At 38.6% G+C, this 14,903-nt stretch overlaps 1 protein-coding gene across 1 annotated transcript in view; it reads left to right on the forward strand.

Annotated features, from left to right (window-relative positions):
- Positions 1–14,903, forward strand: part of SPATA16 (spermatogenesis associated 16) — a gene marked incomplete at its 3' end in the record, with an annotated part of 197,479 nt that overhangs the window by 128,283 nt on the left and 54,293 nt on the right. The window contains 1 exon segment of the mRNA XM_080658440.1: positions 12,982–13,129. Coding sequence (XP_080514566.1) covers positions 12,982–13,129 — 148 coding nt within the window.

The following is a 14,903-nucleotide window of genomic DNA, read 5'->3' on the forward strand; positions in this document are numbered from 1 at the left end:
CTTGCCTACAAAGAGATTTGTATATTAAGCTAGGAAATATTAAAATTCTATAAATTCTCATATTTTTTCAGTTAGAAGACAGACTAAAGAGGAAGTGTCCAAATTTAAATAAGAGGTAAAAGAGAGCTGCTTTTCCTGGGTCTTGGAAAAAGATAAATGTAGAAATAAATTCCTCATCTAATTATTCATTCCTGTTTATATGTTCTTTAATGATGTGTTTCCATGGTTACCAGCGTTGTTAAATGCTGCCTATGTTTCATTTTGCTTTGATGCTATTTGAGGTAGTATGCCAGTAGGGGAGGTTCACTTTTAAGTGAAAGATGTAGGCGTGTATTTGATCCAAGGGTGCGTTTTCCCGTGAAGGAGATAGTGACCATGACATTATTTCCTGTTTGTATAGTTTTGTGTAGTTCTTCTGTTGATGTGCTGTGAGTATCCCAGGCATTAGGAAGGTAGAAAGAAAGGGAAGAAAAGAAAGATGGAGAGGGAAGGAAAGAAGGAGGGAAGGAGGGAGGGAGGGAGGGAAAGAGAAAAGGAAGAAGGCACCTGAACCCTAATCATATTAAACTCATATGTACATTTTACTACTACTATATACACTGAGTGGCCAGATTATTATGATCTCTGAACGCATAATAATCTGGCCACTCAGTATATATATATTAGAGACCCAGTGCATGAATTCGTGCATGGGTGGGGTCCGGCCAGCCTGGCCAGGGGGAGGGGACATGGGCGGATGGCCTGCCTGCCTGCTGGTCGAACTCCTGGTCAAGGGGACAATTTGCATATTAGCCTTTTATTATATAGGATATACACTGAGTGGCCAGATTATTATGCATTCAGAGATCATAGTAATCTGGCCACTCAGTGTATATTTAGTGATGTTGATTTTCCCAGACTGTCAAGTAGGTGAGGTCGCTTTTTACCTGACCCATTCCTCCCTTTTCCTCACACTGTCCCTCCTCCTCAAACACACATGGTCATGCCAGGGGTCAAAGCCGTCTTTCAAAAATGAGCCCAACATTTAATTACCTCACCTCCGTGTGAATTTTAGTCAGAGTGCCATCTTTGCAGAGGTTGTCTGGCTTTGAAGCCCCAATTGTCACAAAAATAGAAGGCTTTGTCTCCTGCTGAAACAGTCGGGTATCCAGATAATGTATGAATTTGAAGACAGTGCCTCTGAATGTGCCCTGCAGGGGGCAGCATATTTCCCTTGTACATTAGCCCTCTATCTGCAAATTGATCATTCAAGCTCTATGGAAAATGCTGACATCGTATCAAGCAAAAAAAAAAAAAAATTAATCCTCAACCTCTCCTGAGAAATATTTACTTGTTGTTTAAATGGTGCTGGTTTGGTTTTGCAGTCATTATCAGTAGGTGATAGAGGAACCCCACACCATTCCAGGCGTCCTCAAACTACAGCCCGCGGGCCACATGCGGCCCGCCGAGGACATTTATCCGGCCCGCCGGGTGCCGCTGCCTGTCCTGCTTAGCAGCCGACTCGTCCCGGGCCCGCAGTGGGCATAGGAATTTGTTCATAGTTTTTTTTTAAACTATAGTCCGGCCCTCCAACGGTCTGAGGGACAGTGAACTGGCCCCCTGTTTAAAAAGTTTGAGGACTCCTGAAACAGTCAACTTTTCCTCCCAGGCCTCTCCTTAAAAAGCTTTTCGGGTTTCTGACGATTGTTAAGGGAGGATAAAAGTAACCTCTAAATTTCATTTCATTTTCTTTCATTTGAAAATGATATGGATTTCAGAGATGCAAGGTAATTTAGGCCATTTTTTACTTGAACAAATTCAGGTATAGTTATTTGATTCCCAAGAGTCCTGAGGCTATTCTGCTAGGATGCCAGGAGATTATTTTGTTTAAATAGAAGATTTGCCTTTCAGTTTAAATTTGTGAACATGTTGATTCCTTCTTTGTTTTGTTTTCATATGAAAATCAAGAAGTGTTATGATTCAAATCAAATTTAGAGGTTTCTCTGGTTAACTTTTATATTTTCCATAGATTTTTACGGGTTATTGATTTACAAGCTTGCAGAGAAATTGAAGTCACTTATTTTAGCAATTGGAGATATGGAATAACTATTCCATGAAATTATGAATTTTTTTAAGCTGTGTTCACCCAGGTATAAGATAGCCTGTAAAGCTCAAAGCTTTTAATGTTTTTATTTATATTTAGCCATGTTTTTGACAGTATTGCACACCAATTAAAAATAAATTCTCTTCAAGATAAATGTCACACGATCTCACTCATTTGTGGAATATAATAAACAACATAAACTGATGAACAGAAATAGAACCAGAGTCATAGAATCATCGAACAGACTGTCCAACCTATGAGGGAAGGCAGGAGGTGAGGGGGTAAGAGATCAACCAAAGGACTTGTATCCATGCATATGAGCATATCCAATGGACACAGATTGGGGGGGGGGGGTGGTGAGGGCTTGTGCTGGGGGGGTGGGAGCGGTCGGAGAGAGGTCAAGGGGGGAAAAAGGAGACTTATGTAATACTTTAAACAATGAAGAACTTAAATTTTAAAAAAATAAAAATAAAAAATAAATTCTGCCCTAACCGGTTTGGCTCAGTGGATAGAGCATCGGCCTGCGGACTCAAGGGTCCCAGGTTCGATTCTGGTCAAGGGCATGTACCTGGGTTGCGGGCACATCCCCAGTAGGGGGCGTGCAAGAGGCAGCTGATAGATGTCTCTCTCCCATCGATGTTTCTAACTCTCTATCCCTCTCTCTTCCTCTCTGTAAAAAAATCAATAAAATATATTTTAAAAATAAATAAATAAAATAAATTCTCCTCTTTTCTTGAACTCATATGATTTTCCTCACTAATTATTGAAGACTCCCTGCTGCTCTACCTGTGCTGCAGTTCCTGGTTGGATCATTTTCTTTTTCATAACCTTCCCTCTTCCATATAATGAGACTTTGGCATTTTAAATGTCAACCTTTAACATATGGCATAATTTACTGTTTCTCAGGATCTTAAGTAACTATTGAGCTAACCTATTTCCATCCAAGAATGTATGTGCTATTTTATACAGTGCAGTCTAAACCAGAAGTATCAGTCTATGAGAGCCAATGACATCCAGAAAACCTTGCAAGGGCTATTTCAAGCCCAAAAACACAGGCGTGGCAAACATGATAAGCATGACACACAAAAAAAATCCCATTTACCATCGCACCAAAAAAAAAATAAGATACCTAGTAATAAACTTAACTAAGGCGGTAAAAGACCTGTACTCAGGAAAGTACAGGACACTGAGAAAAGAGATAGAGGAAGACATAAACAAATGGAAGAATATACAGTGTGCATGGATTGGTAGGATCAACATCATTAAAATGTCCATACTACCCAAAGCAATCTATAGATTCAATGCACTCCCCAATTGCATATTTCACAGACCTAGAATGAACACTCCAAAACTTCATCTGGAATAATAAAAAAAAAAGACCCCTGAATAGATGCAGCAATCCTAAGAAAGAAGAACAAAGTAGGAGGGCTCAATACCAGATATCAAGCTGTAGTACAAAGCCACTCTTCTCAAAACTGCCTGGTACTGGCACAAGAACAGACATATAGACCAATGGAATAGAATAGAGAAACCAGAAATTGACCAGAACCACTATGCTCAATTAATATTTGACAAAGGAGGCAAGAACATACAATGGAGTCAAGACAGTCTCTTCAATAAATGGTGTTGGGGAAATTGGACAGATAGGTGCAAAAAAATGAAACTAGACCACCAACTTACACCATACACAAAAATAAACTCAAAATGGGTAAAGGACTTAAACATAAGATGGGAAACCATAAAAATATTAGAGGAATCCACAGGCAGCAAAATCTCAGACATATGCCAAAGCAATATCTTCACCAATACAGCTCCTAGGGCAATGAAAGCTAAAGAGAAAGTTAACAAATGGGACTAAATCAAAATAAAAAGCTTCTGTACAGCAAAAGAAACCACCAACAAGACAATAAGAAAGCCCACTGCATGGGAGAACATATTTGCCAATGTTATCACCGATAAGGGTTTAATCTTCAACATTTACAGGGAACTCATACAACTCAACAAAAAGAAGATAAACCAATCAAAAAATGACCTAAATAGATACTTTTTGAAAGAGAACATACAGAAGGCCGAGAGACATATGAAAACATGCTCAAAGTCACTAATCATCAGAGAGATGCAAATCAAAACAACAATGCAGTACCATCTCACACCTTTCAGAATGGCAACCATCAACAAATCAACAAACGACAAGTGCTGGTGAGGATGCCGAGAAAAAGGAACCCTCGTGCAATGCTGGTGGGAATGCAGACTGGTGCAGCCACTGTGGACAACAGTATGGAGTTCCTCAAAAAACTAAAAATGGAACTCCCATTTGACCCAGTGATCCCACTTCTAGGAATATATCCCAAGAAACTAGAAACACCAATCAGAAAGGATATATGCACCCCTATGTTCATAGCAGCACAATTTACCATAGCTAAGATTTGGAAACAGCCTAAGTGCCCATCAGCAGATAAGTGGATTAAAAAAACTTTGGTACATCTACACAATGGAATACTACGCTGCTGTAAAAAAGAAGAAACTTTTACCATTTGCAACAGCATGGATGGAGTTGGAGAGCATTATGCTAAGTGAAGTAAGTCAGTCAGAGAAAGACAAATATCACATGATCTCACTCATTTGTGGAATATAATAAACAACATAAACTGATGAACGAAAACAGATCCAGAGACAGAGAAGTATCAATCAGACCGTCAAACCTCAGAAGAAAGGTAGGGGAGGGTGGGGGTAAGGGGAGAGATCAACCAAAGGACTTGTATGCATGCATATAAGCCTAACTACAGACACCAGGGGGGTGAGGGCATGAGTGGGGGTTGGGGAGGACATTGGGGAGATAAGGACACATATGTAATACCTTAATCAATAAAGGAAAAATAAATAAATAATAAAACAATAAAAATAAATTTTAAAAAAGCATGACAAATCTTCATTTTATTCATTTTTAATGAGGTGGGCTTGGCCTGCTTTAACATTTGTATATAAGACACAAATCAGATAAAACTGAAGACTGGAAGTATATAAAACTGATAATTTGGAAGTATGTGGCAGGTCTCTTGACGATAGCACTTCATTTCATTTCTCTCCCATTTCATTTATCCCCATTCTGAGGCATCTTTTTTTTTAATTCTCACCCAAAAATATTTTTCCCATTGATTTTTAAAGAGAGGGAAAGACAGAGAGAAATATGGATGTGAGAGAAACCCATCAATTGGTTGCCTCCTGTACGAGCCCCAACCAGGGCCCAGGCCAGGGAGGAGCCTGCAGCCAAGGTACATGCCCTTGACCAGGATTGAACCTGGGACCCTTCAGACCCCAGGCTTATGCTCTGAGCCAAACTGGCTAGGGCTGAGACATCTTGATGATGGGAAGTCAGATATAGGAGGACACCTGCCCCCTAATGGCATCCTCCTGCAATCTGTTGCCTTCTAAAATATAAAGTCCTCTAGGAGGCACCACAGCCTGGAAGAGATTAATTGCAAGCAAATGAGAAATAAGAAAGAAAAAGAAGAGGTATCTGGTTGCCAAGCAAAGCTGAGACCTGAGGAAGAAAAGACATTTTGGGAGCTGGGATACACCTAAGACAAACTTTGAGCACTAGATGCTAGCACTATAAGGACACTTTTCTACATGGCACAGCAGTGCCTCTTCCTGGGTTCCAAGACAGACAGTCATCCCTCCTTGGTCTGTGCACCACCAGGGCCACAGAGCTACTGACTTCCAAGATGAACAGTTCCCTTGTTGGGAGGCTCCTTTAATACGTTTTCCTTCTGCTTTGTGATGCTTTATAGAGGAGCGCTTCCTGTATTCGAAATCTTCTCTTAGTGCCAGACAGGGCTGTGGTCTGCATTTTGCATCCCCACAACATAAATAGCTCACAGCATGAGGCTCTGACTGAGATAGAACTGATCTGAATCCCGAAAAAAGCTCTGACACAAAGTAGCATGTGAAATATTGCATATTGTTTAATACAAAGACTCAGTTTTTCTCATCTGTAAAATGGGATAACAATGTTTATTTTCTAGTATTGCCTTCACAATTAAACAGAATTATTTATCCACAGCACTTACCCAATGCACAGTGACCACTCATTTAATTAATAAATGAGCTTTACAGATTAATCGATGAATTAAATGAAGTTTACATAGGCAGAGTACAAGGGGAGGTTGCTTTCTAACGGCAGAAAGTTAATCCATGCAGCCTACTTCAAATAAAGCATCCTTGAATTCTTTTGACTTCTCCAATATACACTTTTTCAAGGTCATCCTTGGCTTTTCCACTCAGTAATCTGCATCGTAGCCCAAGAGATAAAACAGATGCTTTGTGGAAAAAAAAAAAAAAAACAGTACAAGTCTGGGGACCAGATCATCAGGTTCTTGTCCCAACCCTACCGTTAATCAGCTGTTTACACCAGCAAGCCATATCCTAATCCAAAATCACCTGTCAAACAATGCAATCAGAAAACAACATACTGTTAGGGAAATGGATACCTAACTTCAAATAACTAAACAAAGTAGAGAGCTGGAATGCACAACGACAAAAAGGGTCCTAAACTCTGCTAACATTTACCACTAAACACAGAGCCTGAAACTCATTAGTAATACCCAGTTGTGCTTATGAAATAATTGCAGTAATGTGGCTATTTATTCCTGTGATACCTTTTGGTGATTCATTTTAAATCATCAAGAATAAAAGCTCTGTGGCATTCTGAAGAGTCTGGAGGCTGCTGAAACCCACACTGATAACTCTGAGTTTCTATCAGCTGGTGTTTCTCTAATGCACAAGCAGAAAATTATTCAGCGTCTTTAGAACAAGAGCGTACTTTAAATTCTATTTATAAATTAAATGTGCTTTGCCACTAAGCTACACCAACCCAAGCACATCATTTAAGTTTCCCTATCAAGAAGCCACTCATTTAATTTTTATAAATGTTTCCCTTTGAGACAGGCATGCAAAATGATAGCATATCCTACATCTAATGAGTGGCTGGTGGACTAAATAGTCTTATTGTGACCAGTAGCTGTGAAGGACGAATATTCTGTTTTGTGTTTGGATTAATTTGTGAAGGGGATCTTGACCTGGTTTAGGTTTGATGTGATGTGATTCATTTGTTTCTCTGTTAGTATTAGAGTCAAACTGCTGTCTTTAAAGACAGGATTAACATAGTCATAGAAAAAGAAAAAAGAGAAGTAGTACTTAGGCTCCCAGGAATTTACAATCTAATTAGGAGGATGAAAAGTCGCTCAGGGTAAGAGAAAGCATTGGTTTAGGAGACTTTGGTTCTTGTCTTGCTTTCACTTCTAATTTTGTGACTTCAGGTATGTCAACAGAATTCATCACCCTCAGCTTCCTTGGTTATAAAGTTGAGTGATTTTAAAATACCTCAGATCTCCTTAGTTCTATGCTGAAAGAACCTGGGAATAAAATTTTGCTACAAAATATAAGTGATTAAAAATTCAGGGTAAATTTTATGCATTAAATGCTGAAGTTATTCAGCTAATGGAAGCATCGTGTATAATTAAAACCTTAACCCTAATCCTAACAAGACTGGGCAGTGGATAGTAGTATAGATACACACACACACACACACACACACACACACATACACACACACACTCTACATGGATATATATATCCTATCTAATAAAAGAGAAACATGCAAATTGACCGTACCTCCGCTATGCCCACAAGCCATGCCCACCAGCCACACCCACTAGCCAATCAGGAGCAACTATGCAAATTAACCCAACCAAGATGGCAGTTAATCTGCATATCCAGGTGCAGAGCGAAGACTGAAGACAGCGTAGAAGGAAGCCAAGCACTGCAGAAGGGAGGGAAGCTGTGGAGAAGCAAGCAAGCGGGGCAGCAGAGAAGGGAGGGTAGCAGGCGGGGCGGCGGAGAAGGGAGGGAAGCAGACCACCACAGGAAGCCCTATTGCAGGAATCTTCCTGCAACGGGCCTCTAGTATATATATATATATTCCAAAATTACACAGCATTCATATATACTGCAAAACTAAAGTAAATTAAAAACTTCAGGATTTAAAATAATATTATTATGACTATTTTTAAACAGGGCAGGTTGCAAAGTAGACAATTCAAAACAGCTATAGAAAAAAATTGCTTACTTTGCTACATACAAGTTACCTGTTTATACAATCTTTGGTTGTTTCTGGACAGTGCTAATAAATGCAAATAAAAATTTAAATAACTTAAACTGCATAAAAATATAATTTTCACATCACTGGGCTGATAAATGTAATGGCAAACTGCCAAATATTCCCTTACATTAGAAAAATACAGAATTTATGATGAAGGTTGCTTAATAAAAGAACTGTAAATTCAAGGTAATATTTCAGTCTTAAAATGTTGATCATAAGGTATGGGAGGCATTCAATTATTACATATATTATTCTGACATACTTATACTAATAAAATCATCATAAAATGTCAATCTAGCTATTGCATAAATGATACAGGCTTATAAGGAAGTCTCAAGGTAGGATATTCTGTTCTTTAGGATAATCTGCTCCTCAGGTTAATTCTAAATTTCAAAAAAAATTAAGTCATCCAAATTAAACCCACATATATTTAAAAAGATTAATTTAAAAATATTGCTCACAAAATTTATTTCCATTTTCTAGATAATTCTAGTCATCATCCAAAATTGTATCATTGTTTTATTTTATTTTTGAATATATTTTTATTTATATCAGAGAGGAAGGGAAGAGGAATAGAAACATCAATAGTGAGAGAGAATCATTGATTGAAGGAAGAGAGAAAGGAACATCAATGATAAGAGAGAATCATTGATTGGCTGCCTCCTGCACACCCCCTATTGGGGATCTAGCCTGCAACCTGGGCTTATGCTCTTGACCAGAATCAAACCTGCGACCCTTCAGTGCACAGGCCAATGCTCTATCCACTGAGCCAAACCGGCTATGGCCTAAGTTGTGTCAGTATTAATGTAATAACAAAGATCCATTAGCCACTAAATATTAAAAGTTCCCATCTCGGAACCTTGCAAATATAGCATTGCTTCCTTTGAAGCTACTTATGTTAACTTTAAAAATAAAACAAAGCAATCATATTATTCATTCACTAGGAATACCTACTTGCATGGACTTTATGAGGATGAAGGAAATAGTTTTTCAATCCTATCTAATAAAGAGGGAATATGCTAATTGACCATCACTCCGTCACAAAGATGGCTGCACCCACAGCTGAGGCCAAGTTCCCATAAGGAGCCTTAACAAGCAATCAGCAGGGACCTGAAGCTTTGCCCTCCCCCACCCCCATGGGGCTTGACAGGGGACCTCAGGCCGTGCCCCCTGCCCTGGCATCAGGGGACCTCAGGCCGCACCCCCGCCCCAGTGCCAGGCCAGGGGACCTGAGGCCATGACCCCCGCCTGGCGGGGCTTAAAGGGGGACCTCAAGGTGTGCTTCCCGTCCTGGTGCTGGGCTAGGGAACCTCAGGCTGCTCCCCCCGCCCCAGCACCAGGCTGGGGGGCTGGCTGGGTCTGGGTCTCACATGATTTTGAGGTGCATGTGGGTAGGCGGGGACTTGACTCTGGGTCCCGTGGTATGCCCCAGACTCTGATAAGAGGAAGGTTTTCATATACATTTTACTAATTTTCTTTCATCTCTGACACTTCTATTATAGAGAAAGGGCAAATAGCAATATTAAATTATTTCCTCTAATTAATCCCCTTTTAATGTGCACGAATTTCGTGCACTGGGTCACTAGTATGCATATAATAGACTCTTCATGAAAGAGAAGCCCAATTCAAAATTACCATCACAAAATGAAAACCTGATATTTTGGTCTCTAACCAAAAATTCCCATGATTTTAATAAAGCTAAATTTTTTTCAAAGTTGTTTCATTAAGGAGTTATTCCATAATGTACCAGAAATATATATATATATATATTCTTTTGACAGAGCACTGTGAACCAGGTTCAAAGCCCCAAGATTTTTTGGTCTCCAAAAAGAATAAAAAATGTTATACATTAAAACACAACAAGGATATATCAAGAGCTGGTAAAAGGGTAATTTGTATTCTTATTTATATTCTATTTTTCAATATTTCTTCTTCGGGCTATAATAATTTCCTTTGAGAAAGTATCACTATGGGAAACTCAATTCTTATCCTTACTTACACACTCTGCTCACTCACTTGCTTCCTTACCCATCTTCAAGATAGAGGGCAGAAGCCACAAAAGAGGCCCATTTCTATTGGCTCTGAGTGGGAAGAGAGGGAGGCTGCTCTCCAGCTCATCCCCTCCTAGGTGGAGAGCCCTGTGAAAACCTCCACGCAATGACTTGAGCATCCTGCCAAGAATATAGTGCCTTAAAGGAGCAGATCAAGCTGCCACACAAAAACCACACTTCTGCCACTTGCAAAAAAAAAAAAGCTGGTGTAGGCTCTTCGGCAGGAGTCTTACTGTCCCTGCTGTGAGATGGCTTAGCAAAGCTACCCTGCAGAAGTCACTTAATCTGCCAGCATTTGGAAGAGAAATGAAAGGGAGCGACTGTTTTCTTCTATCCTAGTCTTGCTGTGATACTGTTAATATCTTTCTGGGAGAAAACTAGGGAATTAAGTCCCTTCACTAAAATTTTCAATCCAGAATTTGAAGCCAAATATCCTTCACCAAGGTATTCAGAAAAACTATTTGGGTGTGAGGAACAGGTATGGGCTGAATTGTGTCCCCCAAAATTCATATGCTTAAATCCTAACCCTGTTTTGGGGATTGGGATTGTATTTTCAAATAGAATAATTCAGTTAAAGTGAGATCTTTGGAAAGGGGTCTTAAGCCAACATGACTGATGTCCTAATACCATAAGAAGATGAGATTAGAGTACAGATACACAGAAGAAAAAACATGTGAAAACACTGGGAGAAGCTACACAGCCAATCTACATGCATAAGAGAAAGACCTGAGAAGTCAACCCTGCAAACACCTTCATCTTGGACTTCCAGACTCAGGAACAATAAAAATAAGTATTATACTTTGTTATGGCGGCCCCAGCAAACTGATACAGAATTAATAGTTTACACAGGTGGCGAGGTCAGATTGTGACCTTCGAATTGAGATCTAGAACAGCTTCCTTCTCCAGCACATCACTCCACATGCATCTAGGGACAACTACTTGCTTGGTCCGGATAGGCCATCCCAAGATTGTTCCAGCAGTGACCATATGTAAGCACCAATCTGGAGAACTTATTCTCCTACACAATCTAAAGAGTCTTTATTTTTGCTGGAGGACCAGAACCTGGCACCTAAACACCTTGTTTAAGTTCTTAATCCACATCCCTGAATTCCAAACCTGCTGCCTATCTTACCCATGTTGGCATCCAGGCCTGAGCATCCAAACCCTGCTGCACATTCACAACCCACTGCTATTTCCATCTGAGTGCTGGCTCTGGGTTTGGTGTCACAACTGTATTCTTTGTTTCCTTACAGTTCCTCCAACCTGGAAAGGACAGGGCTGTGGGCAATGTTAAGTTCTTTTATGCAGCCATTCAGACATTTGCCCCACAACAAATTTAAAATATAAATTTACAAATTTACGTCATTTTCTAGTTCAAGTCTCAGAGAAAGGAGGATGCTTTGTACCCAGAAAATTCCTTCAAAGCTGCTCTTCTACACAATATAGATGATCATAGAAGCCATTTGAAGTAACTGACACATGGAGCAGGCAATGAACAAGTTAAATTAAGCTTCCTGGTTTAAAATCAACTCCTCATTGCTTTTAATATTAACAAGAAACTTGTTTATAAATACTATGTTGTAATAATATAAATTGCTGTTTGTTAAATGATTTTTTCTTTGTTAGAAAATTCAAATCTACTACTATTCCTTATTAGTTGTTGGCACTCTTATGGGGGGTGGGTGAATTAATCCTATCTATGAATATAGATTTTTATAATATGCCTTTATGCTATTTTTAGAAAAATAAGATTACTATAGACACTTCTACTTTGAATTCAATGTCCAAGCCTCATTAGAAGGAATAGTTGTAGAAAAGGAATAAATTCCTTTTTAAAAAAAACTTCTCATAATTTTCTTTTTGGTCTGTTTCAAATACTAATAGGCCTACTTAAAACAGGAAGTTCAGGGTGATAGCAGGCTTTATAAAGAACTAGAGGCCCAGTGCACAAAATTCGTGCACTAGTAGGGTCCCTAGCAGCTGACGTGGCCAGCCGGGTACTCTGTCCCTTCCCCCGGCCGGCCCCACCCCCTGGTTGAACTCCTGGAAGAACTCCCGGTCGAGGGGACAATTTGCATACTACACTTTTATATAGGATGTAATATGAGCAAAGAAAAGTTAAAGAAATCATTAAATTCTTAAATAGCGAAATCCATCTCAAACAGCTCCTGTGATGTGGTTAGAAGGGAAGCTTTGCTGGGCACATGTTGAAAAGGCTTTTCTTGTTCCAGAAGGCTTTCCCAGGTATTGAAAGAAGAAAAAAAATGTGTCTAGTTTGTCATGTTATTTATAGAAAATACTTAGATCTAGATACTTCAATTAGTTTTTTTTAAGTACAAATTGCTCATCAATGTCTGTAAGATAATTATGTTAAACTTAAGAATTTGATTTTTTTAAATCAAGTAAAAAATGACACCTTAGAAAATAGAATTTTTATTTTTATCTTAAAGCAAGCTCTGTTCAGAAGTGTCTGTTTACAAACTTTCTTCATTTAATTGGTTTTCTTAATATGAAATAGTATTTCCAGAACTAATTAAAATTTCATTCTAATGAATATTCAAGACCAAAATATGTTATCTTTGCAGTACAGTATATAGATTTTTAAGTCATCCATAAAGGTAATCATATTATTTTACATTCTTAAAAAGTCATGTGTTGTTATTGATGAGTTGTTTGCTTCTCCTCAGGCCATGATTGAAGAAGCCATCACCAGAGCAGAGTCATTCTCAGTTATGTACACACCATTTGCAACAAAAATCAGAGCTGATAAAGTAGAAAAAGTAAAAGAAGTTTTCACAAAAACTCATCCTGCATATGTGGAATATATCTACACAGGTAAAATTCCGTATCTTAAACTTATCAGCTGATACTTTATTTCCAATAAAGTAGAGGCCTGTTGGTGTGGCTCAGTTGGTTTAGTGTCATCCTGTGCACTGAAAGGTTGTCAGTTCGATTCCTGGTCAGGGCAATTTTTCTCTCTCACATCGATGTTTGTTCTCTCTCTCTCTCTCTCTTCCCCCCTCACCCTCTCCCTCTCTCTAAGCATATCCTCAGGTGGGGATTGAACAAAAATAAATATAGAACCATTTCTGTTTCGGTTTTAGGGATATGGTGTTTTTAGCTGAGAAGTTGAAATGGAAAGTCATCTTAAGGTTTTAAGTGGAGCTAACAGTATGGGTCTAGCGCAATATTCCTAGTGCCATCATGTTTCTATATTTTAAGATGAGGAATAAAACCTAGAAGCTCTAAGATTTTTAAAAAATATAATAAAATAAAAATAAACATTAGTAAAATATCCTTTCCCCATATCCTTCATCGATAAACTAGATGATTATAGTATTTCTTGAAGATAGATTTTTTTGCCAGTTCCTGCTATTTTTACTTTCCTTCCTCCATCTATCTCACACCCCAAACCTCCCCCTTGCCTTATGTTCTTGGATCAGTCGTAGCCATAAGAGATGTCGACAGACAAGTGTACCCAGGGGACAAAACACCAGTACAATTCCTTTTCCCTCTCTTTGTCTTTGGAAGCCACTTGCTTTTATTTATTCATCCAAAAACACGTTTTACTACCTTCTATGTACCAAGTGTTATTCTGAATTAAGACAGGGTTTTTCAAGTACTGAATTAATAGCTCTTAATAATAAATAGCATGTTAAGCAAAATCTCTAAATGTACGTACCTAATATCAGGTCCTCCTACTAAGGCTCCTTCATTTCTTTTTTTCAGGCCTTTGAGGCCACATCACTGATTTATAGGACTCATAATGTATTCCATTACTGATCACTTTTAATGTGCCAGGCATTCTACATCCATTATCTCTTGTTATTCCCATAACTTACGAAGTGAGTATGATGATTCTCATTTAAAAACAAGAAAACAGCAATCAGAGACAACAAATAGCTTTTCCAAAGATGCACAGCAAATTGGTGGCAGCAGGCCTTGGATTTGAACCCATGTCCTTGTCATTGAGTTACACTATTTCCATCTGATAGGAGCAGAGATGTGATGGAAACATTGAATTTAAATCATATGGAGTCTTTTTTTTAAATTTTCTACTACACCTTTAGCTCTTCAGAAGAAACATAGGAAATAATCTAACCAGTGATGATTAAATAGTGAATCCCTAAGGAACAATGAAAATTTGAGGGCAGAGAAAGGGAAGAGAAGAAAGTACAGTGCGTGCTATAATGACCATTGATGCTTATTTATTTCATTTGAACATTTTGTCAGTAAGTAGAGAAAAAATGCTTCAGGACTTATATTCTTTGCTAATTGTTATAAATCATTTTTTATTTTATCATGGATATCTTACAGAGGGTTGGGGAGCATTAATAGCACACAGAAGTCATGTCTATCTAGTGTCATGGAAATGAATCAAATTCAGCTATTTCCATTTTATTCTCAACTCTGTTGGTAATGAGAGAGATTCATGGAGGAGATTACCAGTTTGTCTACCCTCTACTGGTAGAATGAATTTAGGTACATTTAACTTGCCTCACAGAGAAGTCATAAAGATTAATTAATATTTGGGGAGCACTGTTGTCACTGATAGTTTAAAAACAATAATAACATTAATGAGCCAGATTCATGTTTCATGTAACTCTAT

Source organism: Plecotus auritus, assembly GCF_963455305.1.
Source record: "Plecotus auritus genome assembly, chromosome: 2".
NCBI classification, from domain to species: Eukaryota; Metazoa; Chordata; class Mammalia; order Chiroptera; family Vespertilionidae; genus Plecotus; species Plecotus auritus.